Here is a 12,717-nt window from a genome sequence, read left to right as displayed (position 1 = left end):
CAGAGTATTGTTGGAAAACTTATTTTCCCAAGCCGGTTGCTTTTTAAAGCCCTTTAACTGTCAATTGAATTACCTTCTGATTAGCAGCAGGGCCTTGTTTACCAGTTGGTTGCTTCCCTTGTTGGTCTTGTGGACCACTTTTCACCTGCTTCGTGGATTGGAGTTAGAGTAGAGTTAGAGTATAATCCGTATTTGTATCCATGGATGGTTTCTGATCCCCTTTATTATTCTTGTTTTTGGTGATATCCTTCTTGGTCATCTCACTTAGGGACTTTGTCCATTTACCTTCTTGGTGTTTCGTATAATCTCCCAAGTTGGTCAAGGAAATTGAGTCTACCTGAGCTGACTTAGATGACCCAACTTGTGTTGACTTTGATAACTCAGCCTGAACAGACTTTGATAACTCAGCCTGAACAGACTTGGATGACTCATCCTGAAAAGACTTGGATGACTCATCCTGAACAGACTTGGATGCCTGAGCAGGTTTTTGTACAGTTCTCTCTCCATAGGTTTTGTTTTCTGGAGTGGCAATAGACAAACTGTCAATAACTGGATTTTCAGTACTTTCTCCAGTATTCAGATTGTATACAGAAGTTGTGCCCTCAGAAGGTTGGATAGTGCCGTAAGCTTTCAATGAACTAGGCTGGCTCTCTGGTGTGGAATAGGCAACAGTGAGTGGGCTTGTATTATTCTCCCCTTCGTTGGCATTACAATCTCTTTCAGAATATTCTCCTTGTATATTTGGCAGGTTGTCATCCATTATCTTCTTTCTGGCACTTTTCTGCTTCTTTTTCTATCAAGAATAACATGTAACATGACTTAAGCATTCATACACAAAAACAAACATATATGGGAATATATATACTAGGGCTGTAATAACTCGTAAATTGATTACAAAAAACTAATTATTTGTATTAAAGCCTTGTTATTCCTTATAACTATATCCAGCACACTCTCACACTGCAGAATCTAGTTTTTATCATCTGATTCTTTTACGAGTCTGACTCTAATACGGCAGTGCTTCAATGCTCAGAAGACCAACGGCTTCCATAGTATGAGAGTAGACCATTTCCAATTTCCAAATATCTCAAAGCAAATAGGTGGTTGGAACATTTTGCAAAGTTTGGATAAAATTGAACAGCAGTGTTGAAATTGAAATTCAACACCTGAAGTCAAATCACGCAAGTGCAATTGTGGGTGGTTGATCGCTGTAAAAGGAAGAATATTGCAACCTGTTCTAATAATGTTTATGGAATTGCCAACCTGTTATTAATATTAGCAGATGGTCATACTCTGTGAATATGTACTTAAACTTTGAAAACACACACAAATGCATGTTTATTTATTGATTCTTGTATAGAGGGAACCCCGGGACGCGTCGACTAAAATATGGTGAACAGTGAACTGAACGTATCCGTTTGCAGGTATATACCTTATAAGTATATACCTATACCTTATAAATTAGTAATAGATCATGAACAAGCTATTAGTAAATTACTTACTAATGACTTGTTAAGTATCAGTTAATAGTTTATATATGTTATTGGGACGTTATTCTAAAGTTGCAACTATTCCTCATTTATTAACTGTTAGTAAATGAGGAATAGTTACAACTTTAGAATAACATCCCAATAACATACATAAGCTAATAACTAATACTTAACTAATATATTAACTCACACTTTACAGATCAGTTGTTAATAGTTTGTTAACCATCTACTAATACCAGTGAAACTTTGTAGAACAGCAAATGGGTGGAACAAGTTCTTTATATTTATTATATTATATTTATTTATATTTAAAATATCTAATTTTTGTACCTCAACCTTGTTCCACCCATAGGCTTTTCTGTGTACTGTATTTTACCAAAGAAACACCACAGATGAAATGTTGAACATTGTGTTTAATGTATAGAAACACACATACTGAGCCATCACATGGCAGAACAGCAGTATACAACAGTATACAAACCCATGAGGTTTGTGCACTTTTTGTGAAAACATGAAAACAGAAAAAAGAAGAAGAAGAAGAAAGCTTAGGTGTTGTGTCACTGTGGGATGGTGCCCTAGAGCAGTTCGGTTGTAGCTCGGGTCTGGTTCACTAAGTATAGAGGGTCCAAGTTGTGCTAAGACATGTTCATATCAATAATGCCAATGGCTTGATTTTGATTTATTTTGTTTTCATGTCCTGCACAAAAAGTGCACAAACCTCTGGATGTAACGGTATGAAAATTTAACCTCACGGTTATTGTGACCAAAATTATCCCGGTTTTCGGTATTATCGCGGTATTTTTAAAAGTGTGTTCAATATGTTCAGAAAGCACTGATAGGCCTACGGAAACTGAAATAGTTAAAAGTGTTTATTATATTTATTTATATTATCAAAAGTGCAACTTTTAACATCAAAGGAACAAGGGTTCAGCATGTAAACAGCTTATTTATCAGGAACATTTACAGTAGTGCAGGTTTAATCCAAACATTCAAGACATAAAGAACAATATGTAAACAATTACGCGCTCTCCGTCTCCCGCCGACACTTCCTCCGCAGATCGCCGTGACCGCGACCTCATAATGTTCACTTTACATGCACATTCTTGCCTTTGACCTCAATGAATTTGAAGTAGTGCTTATATCTCCACCTTAAAAATACCAACTTTTCATCGGATTGCTCCAGACTCGCCATTTCTACTGCTTCATCGAATCTGTTTGGTGTTTGTGTGTGCGTGTGCGTGTGGCACGCGTATCCTGGCTTGTGTGTAAAAACACTGGCTCCGATTGGCTACCATGAAACACGACTCTGCCTTAGCCAATCATAATCGCTAACCCACCCGGTCTCCGTCCTCACTAGCAGTTTGTGTGTGCAGCCAGGGGTGTGTTCGGATTACGCAGTTTATTCAATCAATTCATGGTAACGCACCGCATTTAACTGTCAGTAACAGCGTTGTAACGACGGAAAAATTAATTAGTTAGATTACCCGTTACTGAAAAAATAACGGCGTTACCTAACGCCGTTATTTTAAACGGCGTTATTCCAAACACTGCTCGGATAAAGCGCTGGGAAGGATTTAAGCACACGGTTTCCACACCGCGGGCGCGGTTATCCACCGCGATAATAATTTTATTTGAAATGAAAACGGTAATTGTTATTGACAACATTTTTATCGCGGTTTACCGTTACACCGGTAACCGTTGCATCATACTGTTGTACCTACTGCTATTCTGCCATGTGATGGCTCAGTATGTGTGTTTCTATACATTAAACACAATGTTCAACATTTCATCTGTGGTGTTTCTTTGGTAAAATACAGTACACAGAAAAGCCTATGGGTGGAACAAGGTTGAGGTACAAAAATTTGATATTTTAAACATCACATCAAATTTCTGTACCTTGAACTTGTTCCACCCATTTTTTCCACCCATAACCCTAACCCTAACCCTAACCCTAACCTAACCCTAACCCTAACCCTAACCCTAACCCCAAATCCTTAACAAACACTGTTAACAAACACTTAACAAGTCATTAATAACTCATTAATTAACAGTTTACTTATGATCTATTAACTAGTTATAACGGATAGTTATTATAAAGTGTTACCAAAAAAACATATTGAATTGAAGCATCCGACCAATCTTGGCAAATATTTGTTACTTAATGACGATCATCACAAGAAGGTTAATAGTGGGGCAGATAACCAGAAGGATTGTGCATTTTTTTTAGATTAAAAGCCCAATAAAGCCCAATTCAGACCAAAGATTCACGACGCAAATGCTTGCAACTCGCAACTCGCAACTCGCAACTTTTTAGAACGACGGGCTGAGACGTTCTAAAAACTGGGCAGTTCACACTGCTGCACCGGGCGGCGATTATTTTTATTTTTATTTTGGTTGAGAGTAGGCTAGAGTTGCTGTGTTTCGCCATTCTCCACTACTTCTGCATTGTAGTAATTCGCTGGAGCTTAGTTTGTTTAGATCCCGCTAGTTGGATACATTGCATTCTTTCGTAGTGGCGACTTCTCTACTGCAAGGGAAGCTCGGCTTCACCTAAAATTTCGAAAATTAAATGGTCAGATATATACTGTTGTGTTAACATTTCATTGATTAAAAATGCGTTAGAACACGTCCACCTCGAAGACGAGTCCGTTCAGAATCAGCTGCTTATCGCAGGTCGACTGACTCGATTTCCTTCTCATACACTTACGTGTTTAATTTGCGTGTGTTTAGACAGATGGGCGCTCACACACACACACACACACACGCACCAAGCATCACCCGCATTCATTCATTCTATTAAATACTCACTCGCGGTAAAACTATGTTTTCTCACGATCAAATACTCATCAATCCTAAAAGTAATGGGCTTGTACACAATGTCTGAGTCAAGAACATATGTGTTTGCTGTACGGTGTTTGCAGATGCATTGATTTAAAAGTACAACTTACCGCTGTATCAGCTGTTCTTTCCCAAATCATTTAACCAATCATTTACCCTAAAACTAGATTTTGTTTTGGAAGCCTGGAATATACTTTGCTCGAATGTATTATTGTTATTATTATATTATTATATGGAAAAAAAAATGTTTCCACAATCTACACGCTATTTCTATGCAGTTTCACACGTATGAATAATCTTTGACATCATAATATTTAACATGCAAGTGTAGTGGTGCCTGGTTGCTGCGGGGGAAAATCAGCTTTGCGCCGGGTGCAATCTAGCAACGACACATGCGTCGGTGCAGAAAGTCAATTGCGCCGGGCGCAAGATAGGGCCCTTCTTCTGTTTGGCGCACATGGCTAATTTGCATACGCGCACAGGACTGTCGGAATGGGAGCATGTCGGACTGGCAGCATTGCGGAATCAATTTGTGGCGCTCGTTGTTCAATCTGTGGCGCAGCGCCACACATTGGCCTATGTGTAGGAAACACTTATTTAATAAATATTAAATTCAAAGTGATTTAATTCCTTTATTTCATTCACTCACGGTGCTTACTAAGTTGGCTATGGACAAGGAGCTCATGTGTGCTGCTCATTTATCTACTCCCGCGGCGCATAAGATTTACCAATGTCATATATCCTGGCTGTCCGTTTCATGCTGCTATTGCGACATCTCGTTATTTCGACATTGAGGTCTAATTAAATTCATGAACGCTTGTCTTTGCAAGGGTTAATCGTGTGTTAAAAGTATTATTTGTTTAATTGTTCAAGTCGGCTTTCTGAGAAACTATTACGCGACCGAAGTTTCGGGAAACCGGCATGTCTAAATAGCGGACCCTTTTAGTCGGGCTCGGGTTCGGGCTCGGGCTCAGTAATTGCTTAATTTGTCGGGTAGGGTCGGGTAAGGGCCTGATTGCCAGGGGTCCGGGCCGGGCCGGGCCTGAAATTTTAGGCCCGTGCAGGCCTCTACTCTAGAACGATTCGGTAGGCCAAGAAGGAAAACAAGTAAGCTTTTGGGAGCAGGCTCTTAGCAAAGCCTTGGGAGCAGGCTCTTAGCAAAGACAAAATTAAACTTGGGTAATTTGCTGAATTCTTTAGGCTAAAAAGCCTACATAGTAATAGCTGGCTAGATTTAGCTTTCTCGATTATCGGCCACTCTTTAGACTGAGGCTGTGGTTGTACATCAAGGGTAAAGTGTAGGCCTAGCCTATAAAGCAGACTTGGAGCCCATGTATGAACATACCATATATAAGAATTGATATGGTCTGTTCATGTATGGACCCCAACTAGGCAACAAATAATAACATTTTGTTTGGATTGCACACTTACAAGAGCGACAACTGGCCGTTGGGTCCATCGGGTCTGGGTCTTCTTTTCCAATTGATTTTATCGAAGGAGAAGAATGTTTCGAGCACTACTCGATTTAGAAGGGGGGGGAAGTCCTGGTGCTCCGTTATGCAGATAGTTTTTTTCAGCAGGTAAATAAACTATAATAGATCCGGTTGCAGAGGTAATATCAGTCCGCTGCCGTAGCCTATATGGAAGTATAAACTACCCTGCTCCTGAGACACAAGTCCCTCAAAATGCAATGTGATACAAGGATAGTTTAATTTCAAACATTATTCTATCAACACAGACATTTACACTGATAGTATGGCGTAATAATTGATTCGCTTCGGGTGTACTGTGTAGTGGGTAAGACTGTTTTCATTGGCAGGATAACAGGTCCCGTCGACTTGCGCTAGCCTAGCACCAGCGATCTATGCAAATAGAAGGACTGAATGAAAATAGTTGAAAACGGTCTCCAATGATAAATAACACACTGGCTCACTTGGAAATGAGACCCGATGTCCAAAATCCTGAACTATCCCTTTAATGTAATGAGCTGGTTGTCTTCCTGCGCAGAAATCTTGCCAAATACATTTTGGACAGCCCTTCTGTCTCAGTGTTTTTTTTTTGTGTGTGTGTGTATGTGATGACGACATCGACGACTAGTTGACGTTGTGTCGACTTCATTCATAGAAAGGTCTTCCAACCCCTAACATACATACATACAAACATACATACATACATACAGTACATCTATAAGGACTACCAAGGAGAGAGCAGCCCTTATGGGCGCAGTGTGTACAGGCGGAACCGTAGCTTTTTGAAAATAATGACCACACGATGGAGTAGAAAGACCTTGTACGCAGGCTCTGGGTTTTCTTCTGGATTTTTGGCATATTTGAGAAGAAAAGGTACACCGCAACCTACTGGCCTGATATACCTTTTTTTTGACGGAACAGAAAACTTTTAAAAAAATTAAAAAAAACGGGTGTTGTGTGGACAGGGCCTTAGAGGGATGTGTAACAAATGTAAACTGATAATGCAAAAAGATAATTATGTGACACCACATGTACATACTTGCTTCTTCGTGTCATCAGAGTCCCCCCCATCAGAGTCATTCGCTTCTTCCACGGGCAGGGAAGGCACTGGGTCCGAGGTATTTGAAAGAGGATCTCTCTCTGTGTTTTGAGTCAGAAATGATTAAGTATTAAAGTATAGAGACAACGTCAGCAAAATGGATGCTACCACAACATAAGTATTTTAGTGAACCATTTTCAGCTAAACTATTATCATAGTTCTATGGGAAGTATGCTGTATATGTACTTAAAGTTAGTCTAACTTTATGTTTTATGTTCATACATATATATATAGGCCTATATATATACACACACTAGGGTTGGCCGATGTCCCCTAAATTGGCAGGTGACAATGTTTACAGTAAAACATCACGATGGGGGGGGGGGGGGGGGGGGGGGGGGGGGGTGGACAGCCAAGGGACACGACTGACGTTGTGTGCAAGATCTGCTCATGTGTGATACGAGCAGACGACCGATCTACATGACCACTTTATGTGCCTCGCAGAAGTTAATAGAAATGATTATAAACAAAATATCACAGAGCATAGAGCAGGATTGTGAACGTTTACAATGTCTCATGACAATTTACAATCTGCAAAATGTGTCTGCGTTGGCCGACTTACTTTTTTTAGTTAGGATATTGATGCTGCACGCCTCCTATTTGCAACGGAATTTGTTTAAGATATAAAACCATTTAATTTAACACACACCTAAAACAGATATTTTCGTTTTTTAAATAAATATTTGGAAACGAAAATTAATGTATTCCGCAGTGTGCGGAATACATGAAATACATGATACACGGTCTCGGTCACATACGCCTCCGTAGTCAACGCTGTCCAAGCATCGGTGGTGATGGCAACTTTCTCCGTTAAGGAAAGGATCTCACGGAGCGAGGCTGCTGCTTCACTGTACATTTTCTCCAGCCGCACAGTCATAGTTTGGCGACATGGCACTGTGTAATCTGACTCGAGAAATGCGATCAGATCGCGGTAGTCACATCGCTGGCATAGGCTACCATATTTAAAATAGCATGCATATGCATTAATTATAGTTTCTAGGTTAACTATAGAAGAGACTAGGAGGATTAGTGTGTGTCTGACGGGGGTCGGGGGGGGGCATCTCCATCATGATGTCGGTCAGCCATCACGATGGACAATGACATCGTCCATCGGCACAACCCTAACACATTTTTATGTGTATTTTAAACATAAATTTTTAACTTTGTTTTGCAGACAGTGGTTAGCAGGCAGTGATGCAGGAAGCACAGGACAGAGATAGATGGATGGATAGGATAGACAAATACATAGTCAAGTGAATATTTAATAGTTTACTAACCATTTTTCATGTTCACAGGTTGAGTAGTAAGGCAATGTCCACACCCACTGCAAAACTTGGCAGTCTTTTTAACGACCTTTTTACAACTGGAACACTTCATCTTCGCCTCTTTGTCTCTGTTGAGGGGGAAAGAATGTAAGGCAGGATTATGCTAACAGAGCAGAATGATTTCACTCTCAATTCTTCTAAAACTCTCTTAAATGGTCTTATCCCACCGACATCTTCTTGTCGGTGGGACACGTGACGTGCGTCACTTTACTTTCTCTTTCAGTTTCCCTTACGAGGCGTGGGCAACAGTTTACATGAATCCCTTTTAGCAGTCTGCATATTAACATTTAGGAAGCTATTCTCCCTTATGAGCCAACTCGGATTGAAAAAAAAGATTGACCTTCTTGCTTATCAAAAATGAAATAGTTTGTATGCTTGGCAGTTTGATTAGCATGATGAAATCACAGCTTGTAGCTTCTTCCAAATTGTGCTTAGTAAGGTATGAATGATAACATAATAGAGTAAGCTACTTCGCAATTGTTGTACTAGTGTCCGAAAAAAAACAAAAACGTTAATGCCTACATAAATGTCAGGCGGCATGCACAAATATGCTCAAAAAATAACACCATGCAGCCTACCAAAGTCACGTCTCTTTCTTTTCGGATGAGTTGGATGTCAGCTCGTAGTTTCCATCATCTCAGTCTGTGAGAAGCGACAGCGTGGAGAACGTCTTGTCCACAGTCGCCTCGTGTCATAACTACGTGTGATATGGCGGGGGAGAATTGGTAGAGGGGCTTTAAGTTTCGATTTATAATAAATGGGCGTTAACCAAGCCTGGAGACCACCGCACGGGGATTTCCTGTAAACTAAAGCGAGGACGAAAACACATGAATCATAGTTATACCGTTATGGAACTACTAACTACCATTTCTGTTTATACTATGGAAGAAAAATTCACCTTACATTATTATGCTAACATATACTTTTTATCTGGCCTATATGCTATATAAATATAACAATGGTGAAGAAAAGCTTAAGAAGACCCCTCTCGAACTATGACCTGTCATAAGTTCTGTTGATTAACTTATGTGTTTACCCATTGACATAGAGGAAAAACAACAGATTGGGAAACTAGGTAGACATGGTGTGTGCAGAAATATTGCAAATAACAACATTCCTGATGGACAGAAAGGGAGATATAAGAAGGGGCCCGTGACTAGCTCTCGAGTTTTTTGTCAAACCAACTCGGCTTTGCTCTTACTTGTTCGCGAGTAAAAAATAAAGTATTTTGTCATTCTTGCTCCGGTCTCCTCATACTCTCTTATTTAAGTTATAGTGTTAAATGCGGATTATCCACCACAATACTTCCCACTGGGAGCACTTAACCAGTGTGTCTCATGTTCAGAAACCGTGGCACTGAAACGAAAAAGTGCCAATGTGAAACGCCATTATGAGACAAAACATAAAGGTATTGAACAAACATAGCCTACAGTTATATAGTAACTGCCTGTAGCCCCTAGAGGGCGCCACTGTTCTATGTATGGTGAGTTAGTGCAGGGCCACACTATATGGCCAGAGCAGAAGATGCTGTACCGGCAAGTCAGTCCTTGTTAATCTTATACGGAATGGATAAATAAAGCCAGCTAAACTAGTACTGGTTGTGGATTATTGATATGAAGACAACACCCACTCATATCTGAAATAAGATCGCAGAAAGTAAGTCGTCTCAAAGCCCAAAATGACCAGCCAACAAGGATCCTGAGCCACACTGATAGAGGGGTTGTCGGCGACCCCTTTAACTGTGGTAGGCCTATAATGAGAACATTTCACTGACTGAAGTGATCTATTGCTTTTATAAAACGGTTACGTAAGTATGGCGAAATGAAAGTCATAGACACCCTCAATTTTGAAAAAGCGAGAAAGTCGGAAAAGCATTTTTTTTTTTTAACGAATACAAAAATGTAGTCCCTCCTGGCTGCCTGCAAAGTGTGCAGCGGTTGCTATGCAACACACTGTAGCGTCCTTCAGAGAGAAGGCTAGAGACGGTTCGCCGCAATTTAGCCTACTATCGAGCAGTTCACTCACCGTGTGCCTATTGCTTTACAACATTTCCACCCTCTCCACCAATTAACATATTTTTAGGCTTCAGTGAACTATGTTATTGTTTTTATATATAAATAAACAGTTCAAGTAAGGCGCGGAGTGATACGGAACTGAATGGGCGTCATAGCTGTGTGTATAGACCTCTAAAGAATAAGTCCCGCCTCCGAGGCTCCGGTTCCCTCGGTCAAATGTCTATGGGAAATAATATGGGGGTTTTGAATGATCGTACATAACAAACTCTGTAGGTGGCGAAGAAGTAAAAGCTGCATCACGTTTTGAACGACACACATTTTCCATCTAGTTTCGACTGGCTTTTTGGATTGTCGGTGCCTTTAAAGTAGTAAACGATTATAAATGCTATTTTAATGGCACCGAAAACCCCAAAACTCAGACAGATCGCGCTGCCGTTACGCGCCCGGTGGGGATTGACGCAGGGCACAGGACGCAGCCGTTCCGCGACGCAGCCGTTCCGCGGCGCTTACGTCCCCGGTGGAATACGGGCGAGCGTCATCGCAAAGTTCTCCGTGATAACATCCAGGGAATCACAAAGCCCGCCATCCGCCGTCTGGCTGGCCGTGGAGGAGTGAAGCGTATCTCCGGTCTGATCTACGAGGAGACCCGCGGTAGATTCCACCGGGGACGTAAGCGCCGCGGAACGGCTGCGTCCTGTGCTCTGCGTCAATCCCCACCGGGCGCGTAACGGCAGCGCGCGCTGTCTTGCGAGCCAGCCGTATTCATGCGAGATCACGAGATCACGCGATAATCCTGAACGTTTTAACTGTGTGGATAAAGGAAATCCTTTCTCACATTGTCTTTATAAAAAGGATGATTGATTTCGTAAATGATTTTATGTTGCTCCACTTAGATAATAAGTCTCTCGTCGTCCATGTTGCCGACGCTCTGAGACCCTTTGATTGATTGACTGCTAACCTGGTGCCACCGGTCATGACATAATGTTGATGTGAAGTTGTATAGGCTACATGAGCTGAGTATTGTGTTTTATTTTGAAAATTGACCGGATGCTCTATGGCTTTTATTATTTAACTTCCTGCCCGGCTCGATCTGTTCTGTGGAAATTGACGCGGTTCAGCAACGGCTCGCGTCAAAATAGAAGTGCTGCGTAAAGATAGCGCTGCGGCGCGGTGCGCCGCTCCTGGGACGCCGCTGAGACGCTCCGCGGCGCGCCCGGTGGGGATGGTTTCATTGATTAGAGTGGCAGCGATCAGCAGCGGTGACCGCGGCGCTTACGTCCCCGGTGGAATCTAGGAGAACGTGATCCGTGATGCCGTCACATACACCGAGCACGCCAAGAGAAAGACCGTCACTCACCGCCATGGATGTGGTCTATGCCCTGAAGAGGCAAGGACGCACCCTGTACGGTTTCGGTGGATAAAATAAATACCAGTTGTTGTGGAAACTCAAAAGCTCTTTTAAGAGCCACCCAGATCCACCTTAAAGAAGCTGTTTTCTTGTTAAACTTTGTAAGATCCGCAATTAGGCTACTATTGAATAATAATCAAATTCACTCAGGGTAGGCCTACATTGTTGCAGGTGTAACACTTGTTGTGCTTAACAAGTCTCTAAGCTTCGTCCCCATCCAGATTATAGATTTCTTGTATCAAGGATTTCGAATGAAGAGACTTTTCCTTTTGTCCTTTCATTATCCCAAATGTTTCCAACCATTTCTGATCTCGGGGAAAACGGCACTTGGAAACGTCCCGGGCAAATGTGTCGAGTCTTTAACGTCCTCCACCACTAGCATCCGGGAAACACCGGAGTGAGAAATCAAGTCTGCGAACTAGAGCGCAATCCACTGTTTTCTTCATACTGTTTTTATGGCTCACTCGTGATGGCACACAATTATTCAGTCCAGTGTGTCGCGACGTCTGTTGCCGAAGTTGCCCACGTAAAGCGCAAACGTACGGGTGACTTAAACGACCCAAGGCGATTATCTGACCAGAGGAGAGAGCCCACGAGCGTAAACATAGGGGGTCATTCCCAAGATGGAGAGGGTCGAGGAGCTAGGACTACAGAGAGACCAACCTCACAGCATGTGTTCTGAAAGACAGGTAAGCACCATTTGGTTCACGTTATCGGAATAATCGTACTAACATCAGTATGCAGTATATTATTTCGATGATACTGTTGGAAAACGGTAACTATCTTGTCTACGTGTAACAACCGTATTATAGGATGATAGCACAATGCAGTCAGTCATATTGTAAGATCCTCGTGTTTTATGAATGACAACGAGTAATGTATTTGTACAAGTCTCAGCGACACCCTAACCCAATTTGAGTTTCAACAGTTTCGTTATTGTCAACGACGGGATATAACGTCCCTTGTAAATATAGGCCTATATAATTGGGCTGGAGAATTAGCTTTGTTGGTGTAATAATCAGTATATATATTGTAACCTTAAAGGTGCCATGACATGCCACCAGGTGTGGTGT

The 12,717-nt window shown here is 41.6% G+C and overlaps 1 protein-coding gene across 2 annotated transcripts in view; it reads right to left on the bottom strand.

Annotated features, from left to right (window-relative positions):
* LOC311377605 (E3 ubiquitin-protein ligase rnf213-alpha-like) overlaps positions 1-8,929 on the bottom strand; it is a 39,703-nt gene extending 30,774 nt beyond the window's left edge. Inside the window, exons 1-4 of one of the 2 annotated variants that reach the window (XM_084488174.1) lie at positions 8,800-8,929; positions 8,174-8,289; positions 6,837-6,937; positions 74-148 (exon numbers count right to left, since the gene is read on the bottom strand). In XM_084488174.1, the coding sequence (XP_084344300.1) occupies positions 74-148; positions 6,837-6,937; positions 8,174-8,273 (276 nt within the window). In that variant the 5' untranslated portion in view covers positions 8,274-8,289; positions 8,800-8,929. The remainder of the gene's footprint in view (positions 1-73; positions 149-6,836; positions 6,938-8,173; positions 8,290-8,799) is intronic. The other variant, XM_084488175.1, reaches the window with a different exon arrangement.
* Positions 8,930-12,717: the final 3,788 nt, after the last annotated feature.

This window comes from Micromesistius poutassou (assembly GCF_964030765.1).
Source record: "Micromesistius poutassou genome assembly, chromosome: 1".
NCBI classification, from domain to species: Eukaryota; Metazoa; Chordata; class Actinopteri; order Gadiformes; family Gadidae; genus Micromesistius; species Micromesistius poutassou.
The sequence above is the reverse complement of the archived record's forward strand: the minus strand, read 5'-3'. Positions and strand labels throughout refer to the sequence as shown.